At 41.7% G+C, this 16,618-nt stretch overlaps 1 protein-coding gene across 1 annotated transcript in view; it reads left to right on the plus strand.

Moving 5' to 3' along the window:
• The window catches only part of LOC121276022 (kinesin-1 heavy chain), a 128,836-nt gene that overhangs the window by 39,988 nt on the left and 72,230 nt on the right, over nt 1–16,618 (plus strand). The window contains exons 3-5 of the mRNA XM_041183965.1: nt 12,162–12,235; nt 12,931–13,035; nt 13,526–13,574. Of these exons, the coding sequence (XP_041039899.1) occupies nt 12,162–12,235; nt 12,931–13,035; nt 13,526–13,574 (228 nt within the window). The remainder of the gene's footprint in view (nt 1–12,161; nt 12,236–12,930; nt 13,036–13,525; nt 13,575–16,618) is intronic.

Consider the following 16,618-nt stretch of genomic DNA (forward strand, 5'->3'; position numbering starts at 1 on the left):
GTGTCAGCCAGCTCTTAGTAGCAATTTCACCTGAATCAGAAGGTTGAGGGCCTAAGTCCCACCCCAGGACTTGAGCATGTAGACCTGAGGGAGTGCTGCGCTGTCGGAGTTGCCAACTTTTGAATGAGATGTTAAACCGAGGCCCCATCTGCCCCATTGGGTGGATATAACAGATCCCGTGAAACTATTTTAAACAACAATAGGTGTCCTGGCCAATGTTTATGCCTCAATCAACATCTCAAAATAGATAATCTGGTCATTATCGTATTGCAAACTGGCTGCCGCATTTCCTACATTACAACAGTGACTATACCTCAGAATATTTAATTGGCTGTAAAGCACTTTGGGACGTCCTGATGTCATGAAACATGCTATATAAATGCAAGTTTTTTTTTCTTTTTCTCTTCCAATGTAATTCAATCATCTAATGCAAGCCATTAACCCCTTAGCTCTTCTCTGCACCATCTCTAGGATTTGAAGGAGCTCCTTGTCTCTTGGTAACAAGATGCACCACTTTAAGGTGTAGTCTTACCTGAGCACTTCATAGTTTAAATACACTTTTCATCACTTGTACCCCATTGTCTTTTCTGTATAGTTCATTCTGTTTCTTTAATTTAATAAATATTATTCAATATTTGGACATGATGAATGTTCAGCCTACTAAAATTCCTATCACCTTCGACTTTATCCTTAGCTGTGTGAATTTAAGTTATGAAGTACTTGTCGACAGGATCCAGAAACGGGAGTTCAAATCCACCATGCAAGCTGCAGACTTTAAGTTCGGTTAATTAAATCTGCAGTAAGATCTTAGTCTTTGTAATGCAGATCATGAAACTACCAGATTGCCATAAAAATCCAGCTAGTTTACTATTATCCTTTTTGGGAAAGGAAATCTGCTACCATTATCCAGTCTGGCTGATAAGTGACTCCAGACCCACAGCAATATGGTTGTCTCTTACCTGCCCAGAAATGGCCTAGCAAGTTGTTCAGTTGTATCATACCACTATGAAAAGGTGAGATAAAAGAGACAGGATGGATTACCCAGCATCGACTTTAACACCAGACATTACCAAGACAGATCCAATCCATTCAGCCTGCAGTCTTCCTCACTAACTCCTGGGGATTTGTGCCAAAATTGAGTGTGTTGTCCCATGGACTAGTCAAGTAACAGCCTAATGTAGTCATAGAATCACACCTTTCAATCAACGTCCCAGACTCCTCCATTATCATCCTAGGATAGGTCCTAACCCCTGGTAGGACAGACCCTGTGCAGTTTTGACCCAGGGAGTTTTGAACATCGACTCGACCCCATGACTGTTATCAGGTTAAACATGGACAAGGAAGCCTCCTATTGATCGCTACCTATTCTCCTCAGCTGATAAAATCAGTGCTCCTCCATGTTGAACACCACTCAGAGGAAGCACTGAGGCTATAAAATGTACTTTGGATTGAGGACTTGATTATCCATCACCAAGAATGGCTTGATAGCACCACTATTGATTTGAGCTGGCAGAAGCCTGAAGGCTGCAACTGCTAGACTTGGGCTTGTAGCAAGTGGTGAGAGTACCAGCACAAGGGAAATACCTACTTCATGCCCTGAAATCTATCTGTTGCAGGTGCATCGATCCATGGCGGTATTGGTAGGACTGATCACCACACGGTCCTTTTGGAGATAAAGTCCTGTTTTCAGACTCAACACCATCCATTGTGTTTGTGGCCATTTCACCAAACTAAATGGGATAGGTTTAGAACAGCTTTAGCAGCTCAAGACTGGATATCCATCAGGTGCTGAGAGCCATCAGTAGCAGCATTGGTATTCTACCACAATCCATAATCTCATGGCTTGAAATACCTGTCAGTCTACCACTTACCATTAAGCCAGGCAGGGGATCAACCTTGGTTCAATGAGGAGTGTAGAAGAGCATGCTAAGAGCAGCAACAGGTACAGCTAAAATGAGATGACAACCTGGTGAAGTTATAACACCTAGTTACAAGCATGATAAACAATGTACCGAGCTAAACAGTCCCACATCCAGCTGATCAAATCAACACTTTGCAGTCCTGCCACATGAATGGTGGTAGGCAGTTGAGCAACTAACAGGAGAAGGGGGTGGCTCCTGAATGATGGTTACAAGCATTTCACTCATCATCTGTACTCAGCTTTGCCCTCTGCAGCCAGAAATGTTGAATGGATGATCCATTTTGGCCTCCTTCTGAGGTCCCCACCATAACAGATGCCAGTCGTCAGCCAATTCAATTCACTCCACGTGATATCAAGAAATTGCTGAGCTTGCTGAATACAAAGTCTGTGGGCCCCAACAGCATCTCAGCTGACGTGCTGAAGATTTGTGCTCCAGAACTACTCATGCCTTTAACCAAACTATTCCCATACAGTTGCAACACTGGCATCTGCCTAAGTATGGCGTATCCACCAAAGGCAGGACAATCCATCCAACTAACATCCTCTCCATCTATTCATCAGCAAAGTGATGGGAAAGATCGTAGATAGTACTATCAAACATCTACGTACTCACCACTAAACAGTTTTTAAATCACTTACTTGCCAATAACCCGTTTACAGATACTCAAGTCTGGTTTCATCAGGACCATTGGTTCCAGATCTCATTAAAACCTTGGTCCAAACATGTCAAATTGGCTGAATTCCAGAGGTGAAGTGGGAATGATAGCCTTTGATTTCAAGGCAGCATTTGACAGAATGACATCAAGCAACCTTAGTATAATTGAAGGTAATGTGAATCGGGACAGTTACATTATATTGCCTGGAGCCATACCCAGCACAAACAAAAATGATTGTTGGAGGCCCATCATCTCAGCCCAAGAACGTTGCTGCAGGAGTCAATGTAGTGTTCTAGGCTGAATCACCTTCAGCTGCTTCATCAATGGCCATCAGTTAAGATATTTGCTGCAGGTTGTGCAATATTCAATTTCATTTGCAACTGTAGCAAGATATGGGCAATGTTCAGGCTTGGGCTGATAATTGGCAAATAACATTTGCACAATGCAACTACCAGGCAGAGTCTGACCACCACTACTGAAAGGCATCCAATGACCAGAAACCTAACTGGATAAACTGGCTGCAAACACAGTCTAGAGCCATGACATTTTGTGGCGGGTAACTCTTGATTCTGACTCCCTAAAGCCTTTCCATCATCTACAAAGCACAAGCTCTACACCATCCCAGACAAAGCAGCCCACTTGATTGGCACTCCATCCTCCACCTTTACTGTGGTTGCATTGTGTACCATCTACAAGATGCATTGCAGCATTTTGCCAATGCTTCTTTGGCAGAAACTTACAAACTCGTGACTTCTACTGCCTAGATGAACAATAGCAATGAGTGGGAGCACCACCAACTGCAAGTTCTCCCCCAAGTCGCTCATGATCCTGACTAGGAAATATATAGCCATCCCTACATCTTAATGGGTCAAAATCCTGAAACTTTCTGCCTAACATTTCTGTGGGAGCACCTATACTACAACTCAAGAAGGTGACCTTCCACCACCGCCTCAAGGAGAATTGGGGGTGGCCAATAAATGCTGGTCTTGGCAGGGATGCCCACATCCCATGAATAAATGAAAAAACTCATGACATTTCTGGTGTGCTTCCATGGATTCAACTGCTATTCCTGGTTTGCAAATTTAATGATTCACAAATGTAAGAAATTTGCATTGAGCTGCTGAATCCAAATCTTCAGTAAAGATTAGAAGCAGTCAGAATTCCAAATATCATTCCTGTGATCCTCAACTTGGTATGCCTGTACCCCACCCGTGCCATAATTCAGTTAACAAATACCCCTTGTGTTCAGCCAATTTCTTATCTCAGGTTTTTGACTTGAATTCCCACTGCTTTAAACTTTAGCTCTGCAAGAAGAATCTATAACTTTGTCAAACATGTTTTGGAATTCAAAGTGCATCACATCAAAGTCCATTTTGCATATTACTTCAACAAATTGCATTTGAATAGAGCCTTTGTAGAAAAACATCCCAAGGATCTTTTAGAACCATGTGGGGGAAAATAGATATGAAGTCGGGGGAGTAAACTAAAATTTAGATTAAGTAAGTTTTTTAAGGAGACTGTTAAAGGAACAGTTGGAGTTAGAGGTACAAGGAGATTTAGGGAGGGAATTTTAGAGTGGGACTACGTAACTGAAGGCACAGGTAGCAATGATGGAAAGCAAGGAGTGAGGATGCACAAGACCAGAGTCAGCTGACCTTTCATGCAGAATTTGAGGCCCATTGGAACAGCGTATTTTATATGTACATACAAATTAGGAGCAGGACCCTTGATCCTACTTCGCCATTCAATAAGATCATGGTTGATCTGATTCTGACCTCAACTCCTCACATTCCTGCCTACCCCGATAACCTTTCATTCCCTTTTCTTATCTAAAATCTCTCTACTCCTGCCTTAAATATTCAAAGGATCTATTTCCACCACCTTTTGAAGAAGAGTTCCAAAGACAGTCAACTCTCAGAAAAAGTCTCCCCACCTCCTTTAATTGGGCGACCCCTTATTTTTAAACAGTGACCCCCTAGTTCTAGATTCCTCCACAAGAGGAAACTTCCTTTCCATATCGACCCTGTCAAGACCCCTCAGGATCTTATGTTTCAATCAAATAACCTCTCACCTAGCCTATCCAGCCTTTACTCAAGACAACTTGCCAACTCCAGGTATTAGTCTAGTAAACTTTCTCTGAACTGCTTCCAATGCATTTACATCCTTCCTTAAATACGGAGACTAATACCTTACACAGTACTCCAGATGTGGTCTCACAATGTCCTGTATAACTGAAGCATAACCTCCCTACTTTTGCATTCAATTCCCCTGACAAGCAATTTTGTTCTATTAGCTTTGCTTATTACTTGCTGTACCTGCATACTAACTTTTGCATTTCACGCACTAAAACACCCGGATCCCTCTGTATCTCAGAGCTCTGCAACTCTTTGCCCACTCACTTACCCTACCGCTTATGTCCTCTTCACAACTTACTTTCCTACATATCTGTGCTATCAGCAAATTTAGCAACCATACCTTCGGTCCCTTCATCCAAATCATTTACATAAATTGTAAAGAGTTGAGGCCCCAGCACTGATCCTTGTTGCGTGCTACCTGTTGCACCTTGCCAACCAGAAAATGGTTAATTTATGCCTACTGTTCCCTGTTGGCCAACCAATCTTCTGACCATGCCAATATGTTAGCACCTCCAACATGAGCTTTTATTTTCCACAATAACTTTTGTGGCACCTTTTCAGATGCCTTCTGGAAGTCGAAATATAGTACATGCACCAGTTCCCTTTATCCACAGGACATGCTACTACTTCAGGACTCCAATAAATTGGTTAAATATAATTAATTCCTTTTCACAAAACCATGTTGACTATGCCTGATTATTTTGGATTTATCCAAGTCCCCTGCTATAACGTCTTTAATAATAGCTTCTAATGTTTGCCCTGTGACAGATGTTAAGCTGAATGCTTAGGCGAACACATCTACAGGAAGTACCACCGGCTGCAGAAGCTTGAGCTCCAGGTTTGGGAACTCAAGCAGCGGCTCAGGTTACTATGGTGCATCTACAGGGCAGAGAACTACATGGATAGCATGTTTAGGGAGGTGGGTCACACAGCAGGTTAGGTGGTTACGAGAGTAGACAGGGGTGAGTGGCAGGTGACCGCCAGGCAGGCAGTACAGGAGTCGCCTGAGTCTACTTTGCTTGTTAATGGGTTTTCCATTTTGGATACTGGTGAGGGTAATGGTTCCTCAGGGGAGTTCAGCCAGAACCAACTCCATGGCACCATGGGTGGCTCAACTTCCTCAGAAGGGAAGGAGGAAGAGTGGAAAAGTGAGTGTGATATGGGATTTGCTAGACAGGCATTTCTGTGGCAGTAAACATTACTCTAGGGTGATGAGTTGCCTCCCTGGTACCAGGATCAAGTCTGTCATGGAATGGCTGCAGGACATCCTTCTGTGGGAGGGTGAACGGTCAGGCCGTGATCCACATTGTTACCAATGACATAGGTAGGAAGAGGAATGAAGCCCTGAAAACTGATTTTAGTGAGCTTGGAAGGAAATTTAAAAAGCAGGGCCTCGAGCGGTAATCTCGGGAATACTCCCAGTCCAATGTGCTAGTGAGCATAGGAAGAGGAGGATTGATCAATTGAACACGTAGCTGGAGAATTGGTTTAGGAGGGAGGGCATTGGGAACAGTTCTGGGGCAGATGAGACCTGTACAAGATAGATGGGTTGCACCTTAACAGGACTGGGACTAATATCTTTGCAGGGAGATTTGCTAGTGCTGTTGGGAAGGGGTTAAACCAGTTTGTCAGGGGGATGGGAACATGAGGGGTGGCTCAAATTGGAAGGAAGTAAAGCTGGTAATGACAAGTAGAAAAGTAGCAAGTGAAGTTAGAAGGCAGGCATAACAAAGGCAAGAATCAACTAAGCTTAAAATGCGGAATAAAAAGACAAAGTTAAGGGCATTCTATCTGAATGCACGCAGAATTCACAAGATAAATTATTTAAAGACACAAATAGAGGTATGTGGATATGATCGAATTGCCATTATGAAAATGTGGCAACAGGGTGACCAAGGCTGGAAACTGGATATTCAACATTCTAGGAAAGACGGGCAGAAAGGAAAAGGTGGGTTGCACTGATAACGTATTTGGGATCAGTACATTAGCAAGGAAGGATCTCAGATTGGAAGAACAGTGTGAAATCTTTGGGTGAAACTAAGCAACAACAAAGGGCACCAAATATTGGTAGAAGTTGTTTGTAGGCCACCAAACAGTAGTGGTAGTGTGGGGCATAGTATAAATCAGGAGATTAGGGAAGTGCGTAGCAAGGGTAATACAGTAATCGTGGGTAACTTCAATCTGCATGTAGACTGGGTAAACCTAAAGAGCACTAATGCTGTGGAGGACTAGTTTCTGAAGTGAGTTAGGGATGAATTTCTAGAGTAGTGTTGAGGAACTGATTAGAGAACAGACTATTTTAGATCTAGTATAATGCAATGAGGGAGAGCTAATTAATAATCTTGTAAAAGAACATTTAGGGGTGAGTGATAATAAATATGATGGAATTTTACATTCTGTTTGAAAGTGAGGTAGTTTAATCTGAAGCCAGGGTGTTAAATTTGAACAAAGGAAATTATAAAGGGCAAATTGGCTGAAACGGATTGGGAAAATACATTAAAAGGTGTGATGGTACATCGCAATGGATAGTCTTTAAATAATTGTTACATAGTTTACAGCAACTATACGTTCCATCAAGGCACAAAAAACCCAAAAAGGAAAGTCAGTCGACCATGACCAGCAAAGGAAGTTGAGGATTGTATAAGATTAAAAGAAAAGGCCGATAAAGTTGCCAGAAATAATAGTAAACCTGTGGATTGGGAGCATTTTAGAATACAACAAAAGACGACCAAGAAACTGATAAAGAAAAGGAGAATGGACCATATGACATAGGAGCAGAAATTAGGCCATTTGGCACATTGAGTCTGCTCTGCCATTCAATCATGGCTGATAAGTTTCTCAACCCCATTCTCCCACCTTCTCCCTGTAACCTTTGATCCCCTTTCCAATCAAGAACCTATCTATCTCGGTCTTAAATACGCTCAATGATCTGGCCTCCACAGCCTTCTGTGGCAATGAATTCCATAGATTCACCACTCTGTAGCTAAAGAAGTTTCTCCTCATCCCTGTTCTAAAAGGACTTCCCTTTACTCTGAGGCTGTGCCCTCGGGTCCTAGTCTCTCCTACTAGTGGAAACATCTTCCCCACGTCCACTCTATCCAGGCCTTTCAGTATTCTGTAAGTTTCAATCAGATCCCCCCTCATCCTTCTAAAGAGTCTATAGACCCAGAGTCCTCAAACATTCCTCATATGTTAAACCTTTCATTCCTGGTATCGTTCTCATGAACCTCCTCTGGACCCTCTCCAAGGCCAGAACATCCTTCCTGAGACACGGGGCCCAAAATTGCTCATAATATTCTTAATGTGGTCTGACATTGTAAAGCCTCAGCAGCATATCCCTGCTTTTATATTCTAGTCCCCTCGAAATAAATGCCAACATTGCATTTGCCTTCCTAACTACCGACTCAACCTGCAAGTTAACCTTAAGAGAATCCTGGACTAGGACTCCCAAGTCCCTTTGCACTCCAGATTTCTGAATTCTCTCCCCATTTAGAAAAGAGTCTATGCCTCTATTCTTCCTACCAAAGTACATGACCTCACACTTGCCCACGTTGTATTCCATCTGCAACTTCTTTGTCCATTCTCCTAACCTGTCCAAAGCCTTCTGCAGCCTCCCTGCCTCCTCAATACTACCTGTCCCTCCACCTATCTTTGTATCATCTGCAAACTTAGCCAGGATGCCCTCAGTTCCTTCATCTAGATCATTAATGTATAAAGTGAAAAGCTGTGGTCCCAACACTGACCCCTGCGGAACTCCACTAGTCACCAGCCACCATCCTGAGAAGGACCCCCTTATCCCCACTCTCTGCCTCCTACCAGACAGCCAATCTTTTATCCATGCTAGTACCTTGCCTCTAACATCATGGGCTCTTGTCTTACTGAACAGCCTCCTGTGCGGCACCTTGTCAAAGGCCTTCTGGAAGTCCAAGTAGATAACATCCATTGGCTCTCCTTTGTCTAACTTACTCGTTACCTCCTCAAAGAATTCTAACAGATTTGTCAGGCATGACCTCCCTGTGATGAAACCATGCTGACTTTGCCCTATTTTACCATGCGCTTCCAAGTATTCTGAAATCTCTTCCTTAATAATGGATTCTAAAATCTTATCAATGACCGAGGTCAGGCTAATCAGCCTATAATTTCCCGTCTTTTGCCTCACTCCCTTCTTAAATAGGGGTGTTTCATTAGCAATTTTCCAGTCCTCTGAGACCCTCCCTGACTCGAGTGATTCCTGAAAGATCACCACTAACGCCTCCACTATCTCCTTCAGAACTCTGGGGTGTAATCCATCTGGTCCAGGTGATTTATTCACCTTCAGACCTATCAGTTTTCCTAGCACCTTCTCTTTGGTAATGGCCACCATACTCACCTCTGCCCCCCGACTCTCTTGAACTTTGGAGATGTTACTCGTGTCTTCCACTGTGAAGACTGACGCAAAGTACCTATTCAGTTGCTCTGCCATTTCTTTGTTCCCCACTACTATTTCTCCAGCGTCATTTTCCAACGGCCCAATGTCCAATTTTGCCTCTCTCTTACCCTTTATATATCTCCTACAATCTTCTTTTATATTACTGGCTAGTTTACCCTCATATTTAATCTTCTCCCTCCTTATTTCTTTTTTAGTTGTCTTCTGTTGGTCTTTGTAGGCTTCTCAATCTCCTAGTTTCCCACTGCTCCTCGCCGCATTGTATGCTTTCTCTTTAGCTTTTATGCTGTCCCTGACTTCCCTTGTCAGCCATGGCTGCCTCATCCTCCCTTTAGTATGCTTCTTCCTAGGAATGAATTTTTGCTGTGTCTCCCAAATTACTCCCAGAAACTCCTGCCATTGCTGTTCCACTGTCTTTCCTGCTAGGCTCATCTCCCAGTCAATTCTGGCCAGCTCCTCCCTCATCCCTCTGTAGTTGCCTTTATTCAACTGTAATACCGTTACATCTGATTCCAGCTTTTTCCCCTCAAATTGCGGGGTAAATTCTATCATATTATGGTCACTAAATCTAGAATTGCCTGTTCCCTAGTGGGCTCCACCACAAGCTGCTCCAAAAAGCCATCTCGTAGACATTCCATAAATGTCTTAGGATCCACTACCAACCTGATTTTCCCAGTCTACCTGCATATTGAAATCCCGTATGATCACTGTAACCTTGCCTTTCTTACACGCCTTTTCTATCTCCTGGTGTATCTTGTGCCCCACATCCTGACTACTGTTTGGAGGCCTGTACCTAACTCCCATTATGGTTTTTTTTTACCTTTGCAGTTCCTCACCCCTACCCACACAGATTCTACATCATCTGACCCTACGTCATTTCTTGCTATCAATTTAATTTAATTTCTTACTAACAAAGCAACCCCAACCCCTCTGCCAACCTGCCTATCTTTTCGATAGGATGTATATCTTTGGATATTTAGCTCCCAGTCCTGATCCCATTGCAGCCATGTCTCCGTGAAGCCCACCACATCATACCTGCCAATTTCAATCTGTGCCACAAGCTCATTTACCTTATTTCATGTACTGCATGCATTCAGATACAAATGGAATATGAATGTAAACTAGCAAAAAAAATAAGGGATTGTAAAAGCTTCTCAGTATTTAAAAAGGAAGTGTTTGGCTAAGACAAATGTGGGCCTATTACAGGCAGAATCAGGAGAATTTATAATGAGAAATAGAGAAATGGCAGAGGCTAAATAATTTCTTTTGTGTCTGTCTTCACTGAGGAAAATGCAAGAAGTCTCCCAGAATTAGAGATCTAAGGGACTAGGGAGAATGAGGAATTGAAGGATATTAGTAAGAAGGTTGCAGTGGAGAAATTAATGGGACTGAAAGTTCGTAAGTCCCCAGGACCTGATATACTACATCCCAGAGTGTTGAAAGAGGTAGTTATGGAGATAGTGGATGCACTGGTGAACATCTTCCAAATTTTATAGGTGCTGGAATGATTCCTCAGCTTGTAAGGTAGCAAATGCCACCCCACTATTTAAGAAAGGAGGGAGAGAGAAAAAAATCTCACATCAGTAGGAGGGAAAATGCTCTTTTATAAACGATGGGATAAATGGACACTTGGATAATAATGATCTGGTGGGGCACAGTCAACATGGATTTATGAATGGGAAATCATGGTTGATGGACTTGTTGGATTTGTTTTGAGAATGTTACTAACAGAATTGATAAAGGGGAGTTGGTGGGCACAGTGTACTTGGATTTTCAGAAGGCTTTTGATAAAGTCCCCCACGGGAAGTTGGTTAGCAAAATTAAAGCACGTGGAATAGGAGTAATGTATTGGCATGGATTAAGGATTGTTTTCTGCATGTTAGCCAGAGTAAGAATAAATGGGTCATTCTCACATTAGCAGACTGTGACTAGTGGGGTACTGCAAAGAATCAGTACTTGGGGGCCCTAGCTGTTCATCAATGATTTGGATGTGGGGACCAAATGTAATATTTCCAAGTTTGTAGATGAGACAAAGCTAGGTGGAAATGTGTGTTGTGAAGATGATGCAAAGCGGCTTCGAGAGGATTTGGCAGACTTGGCCGCTGGGATTTTCCGGCCCATCCAGAAGTCTATTGATTTGCAGCAGGACCAGAAGATCCCAGTGGCAGGCGGGTGCAGAAAATCCCACCCAGTGACTGAGCAAGGACATGGCAGATGGAATATAATGTGGAAAAATGAGGTTATCCACTTTGGTAGGAGGAACAGGTGTGCAGAGTATTAAATGGTAAGAGATTAGAAAGCATAGATGTACACGGGGACCTGGGTTGTCCTCATCATAAGTCACTGAAAGCTAACATGCAGGTGCTTCAAGCAATTAGGAAGGCTAATGGTATGTTAGCCTTTATCGCAAGGGGATTTGAGTACAGGAGTAGCGAAGCCTATTTCAATTGTATAGAACCTTGGTTAGACCGCACCTGGAGTACTGTGTGCAGTTTTGGTCCCCTTACCTCAGAAAGGATATTATTGCCATAGAGGGAATGCAACGAAGGTTCACTAGACTTGTTCCAGGGGTGGCGGGACTGTTTTATGAAGAGAGGATTTTTCCCTTAGCTGGACAGTCTAGAACAAGAGGACACATTTTCAAAATAAGGGGGAAGCCACTTAGGGCTGAGATGAGGAGAATTTTTTTACTGAGGGTTGTGAATCTTTGGAATTCTCTGCCCCAGAGGGCTGTAGAAGCCCAGCCATTGAGTACGTTTAAAGCAGAGATTGGTATTGAGGAATCTGTTGATGACGAAGGGATATGGGGATTATGTGGGGGAAAAGGCATTGAAGTGGATGATCAGCCATGATTGTATTGAATGGCAGAGCAGGCTTAATGGGCCATATGGTCTAATACCTCCTTCTATTTCTTGTGTTCTTATGTGCTAAAGTACTTGCAGCAAATCGGCATGGAGATCTGTTATGGTCAGCTTGTGCTAACTTTGTATTATTGATCCCCCCCCCCACCGACCTGTTTCTAGATGTTCTTGATGGATATAATGGTACAATATTCGCATATGGGCAGACGTCTTCTGGTAAAACTCACACTATGGAGGTAAGTGTTTTCCCCACCCATCTGTGAGATCAGCAAAAGGTGTTTGCCTGGTCAAAAACAGAATTACCTGGAAAAACTCAGCAGGTCTGGAGTTCTGTTGAAGGGTCACGAGGACTCGAAACGTCAACTCTTCTTCTCCGCCGATGCTGCCAGACCTGCTGAGTTTTTCCAGGTAATTCTGTTTTTGTTTTGGATTTCCAGCATCCGCAATTTTTTGTTTTTATCTCGGTGTTTGCCTGGTATTCGACCATTATTTGCTCACCCCTCACCATCATTGATCTGTGTCTGCCAATTCCTGACCAATTTATTAGTAAAAGTAACAAGTGTTTTTTAAAAAAAACTTAATTTTGAACAAACAAATGATATTGCTGGTACAGGCACTGGGCTTTGGCTTCTGAAAACTATTTCTAAAGATACAAAAAGATTTAAGAGCTCTGCTTACATTACTTGGATTTTTATCCCTAAAGTTGCCTTTAAGTCTTAAACACAAATATTGCCTTAAGAGATTGAATCAAGAAAGGTTGCTGCTGATTTATTTGCAGTGTATTAGAAATGCTGGTTGGGAAAACTGAGCTTACGCTCTACTGGTATCAACTAAACTGTTAACTTATCAACTACAGTTAACTTCTTTGGTTTAAAGAAAGTCATGTCTTTGGGTGTCATTTATAATACCATAATTGTGTTTCTAATTACAGGGAACACTTCATGATCCTGATTGTATGGGAATAATTCCCAGGATAGCCCAAGATATTTTTAATTACATTTACTCCATGGATGAAAATTTGGAATTCCACATCAAGGTAAAAGTGCCTTTGAAACAAACTTGGTAGATGTGGTTGACTCTGGCAAGGCTGCTATTTATTGCTCATCCTTAGTTGCTCTTGTTGAGAAGATCATTCGGAGTCTTTTTCTTAGACTGCTATAATGTAGTGTTTTGACACACATGAGAAATTTGCTTAGGTCACTTTAGAAAGCAGTTGAGTCATGTATTAGCTAGACCAGATAGGAATGGAAGGTTTCTATGCCTGAAGGGCAATAGTGAACCAGTTGCTTTTTTTTTTGCACCTTGGCAACAACGATCATTTTTACTGGTTTCATTTATTTGAGACTTTTTGGAAAAAAAATGTCAAATTCTCAAACTGTTGCTGTGGGTTGTGCTTGTGTTTGCTAGAATATTTGTCTAGTCCATAGCTGATTAAAAATAATTTCTGCAACCACCTATTAAAATCAATTTTAATTAACATCAGTTCCTTTGCAAGTAACTGGTGTCATTTCAATTATATATTCCAGGTTTCATATTTTGAAATTTACTTGGACAAGATTAGGGATCTTTTGGATGGTAAGATTCTTCATTTTTCTGATCTAGATAGTGTTTGTACGTGACATTACTTAGTGTTATGATAGCTCAAAATACTAACTGGGGTTTCTTTTTATGCATGAATTATATATTTGGAAGTGGTATTGCCAAAAAAATTCATTTGAAGTCTTGAAGAATTGTAGAAGTTGCCGATTTTAAAAGTAGAGTGGTCAATATTCTTAAATAATTTGTTAAAACACATCTCCATTTGTGGATGTCGCTTGCTAGGTTAGCTCAGAGAGCATTTAAGAGTCAACCACATTGCTGTGGTCATGGAGTCAAATGCAGGCCAGTCCAGGTAAAGACAGCAGATCTCATCCTCTAAAGGGCATTAGTGAACTTGATGGGTCTTTACGACAATCAGCAATGATTTTGTGGTCATCATCAGACTTTTAATTCTAGATTTTCATTGATTTCAAATTTTACTATCTGCCGTGGTGGGATTCGAACCCTGGTCCCCAGACCATTACCCTGGTCTCTGGAATACTAGTCCAGTGATAATACCACATGCCACTGCCTCTCCCTCTCAGGTACATAGTGAAATGACACCAGTGCGTTCTGGCAGGAAGATATATTTAAACCATATTCTGTAATTTTTTTTCTTCCCCGAACTGCACTAGATCCAAATGCTTTCCTATCACAATTTCTTTCCTATGTGGTCAGAATGATTAAAACAGACTTTCTTCCTGAGCAGCTTTCTGTAATCATTTGATGTGAGGTTTTACACTATTACTCCACACAGTTCCAACTTTCCTCAGAACTGGGTCACTGTCAATGCAATTCCTTTTTAGAGATTTTCTTTTTCTGCCATTGAGATTTTTTAAGAACATATATATTTTATAATTTCTTTGCATGGCTGCAGATTGCTAACATACAAAATTGTGTTATTGTGGGAAAAGAAATATTTTATGAAAATTGAAATGTTACGATCATAGGCCCAACCAAGTTTTTGGTAAGATTCGGTTAGGGACCAATAAAGTTTTGTTTAAAGTAGACAATGTTTGAGATTCAAGACACTTAAAGAAGAAGAACATAAGAAATAGGAACAGGAGTAGACCATTCGGCCCCTCAAGCATGCCCCGCCTTTCGAAAAGGTCCTGGCTGGTCATCGTGTGTTTCAATTTCCAAGTTCCCATTTAACCCCGATAACCTTAGATTCTTGTTAGGCAAGGGAAGCGATCTATCTCTACCTCAAAAATATTCAATGACCCCACTTCCACCATCTTCTGAGGCAGAGAATTCCAAAGTCACACAACCCTCAGAGAAAAAAATTCTCCTCATCTCTGTCCTAAAAGGGCATCCCCTAATTTTAACAATGCCCCCTAGTTCTGGACTCGCCCACAAGAAGAAAACATCCTTTCGTCATCCCCCTTGTCAAGGCCGTTCAATATCTTGTACACTTCAATCAAATCACCCCTCACACTTCTAAGCTCCAGTGGAAACAAACCCAGCCTGTTTAACCTTTCCTCATAAGACAACTCACTCATTCCAGGTCTCAATCTAGTAAACTACCTTTGAACCGCCTCCAGTGCATTTACATCAACACACTATTCGAGGTGCGGTTTCACCAATGCCCAGTTTAACTGAAGCATAACACCCTTATTTTTATGTTCAACCTCCCTCGTAATAAAGGATAGCATTCCATTAGCCGCCTTAATTGCTTGCTGTACCTGCATACTAATCTTTTGTGACTCACGTACTAGAACATCTAGATCCCTCTGCACCTCAGAATTATCCAGCCGTTCTCCATTTAAGTAATACTCTGCATTTTTATTCTTCCTGCCAAAGTAAACAAATTCACATTTTCCCACATTTAACTCAATTTGCCAGATCTTTGCCCACTGAACCTATCTACATCCATCTGCAACCTCCTCATAACCTCTCCATAACATACTTTCCTACCTATCTTTGTGTCATTTGCAAATATAGCTACCATGTCTTCACTCCCCTCACCTAAATCATTGATGTAAACTGTAAAAAATTGATGCCCTAGTACAGATCCCTTTGGGACTCAACTCGTCACATCCTCTACCAAACAGAAAAAGACCCATTTATGCATTATTTCTGCCAGCCAGCCAATCTTCTATCCATGCTAATATGTTATCCCCTACACATGTGCTTTTATTTTCTGTAATAACCTTTGATGTGGCATCTTTTCAAATGCCTTCTGGAAATCCAAGTACAGTAAATCTACACGCTCTACTTTATCCACTGCACATGTTACTCCTTCAAAAATTCCAATAAATTGGTTAAACATGATTTTCCTTTTATAAAACCATGCTGACTCTTCACTATTGCCTTGAGCTCTTCTATGTGCCCAGCTATAACCTCCTTAATGATAGATTCTAATAACTTCCCCATGACAGATGTTAAGCATACTGGCCTATAGTTCCCTGTTTTCTGCCTCCCCCTCTTCTTGAATACTTTCTACTTTTCCAATCTGATGGAACCTTTCCAGAATTTAGCAAACTTTGGAAAATTAACACCAGTGCATCAACTACCTCAGCCACCTCTTTTAAGACCCTAGGATGTAGTCCGTCGGGACCCGGAGATTTGCCAGCCTGCAGCTCCATTGATTTGCTCAGTACAGTTACACTAGTGATTTCAATTTCACCAAGTTCCTTTCTCCTAGACAACACCTGATTTGCAGCTATTACTGGAATATTTTTTATATCCTCTATAGTGAACACAGAAGTTAAATATTTGTTAATTTCTTCCGCCATTTCCTTATTATCTACTATTAACTCCACACTGTCACTCTCTAGAGGACCAGCACTTACTTAACTTGCTCATTTCCTTTTTAAGAAACTCTTGCCATCCATTTTTACGTTTCTAGCTAACTTCCTCTCGTACTCTAATTTCTTTCTCCTGATTAACCTTTGTTATTCTCTGCCATTCTTTATATTCTGTCCAATCACCTGTCCTGCCACTCATCTTTGCTGCGTTGTATGCTTTTTCCTTAAGTTTGATGCTTTCCTTAATATCTTTAGTTAACCATGGATGGTGGGTTCTCCCCTTAGAGTTTT

The sequence above is a fragment of the Carcharodon carcharias genome, chromosome 3 (genome assembly GCF_017639515.1).
Source record: "Carcharodon carcharias isolate sCarCar2 chromosome 3, sCarCar2.pri, whole genome shotgun sequence".
Classification (NCBI taxonomy): Eukaryota; Metazoa; Chordata; class Chondrichthyes; order Lamniformes; family Lamnidae; genus Carcharodon; species Carcharodon carcharias.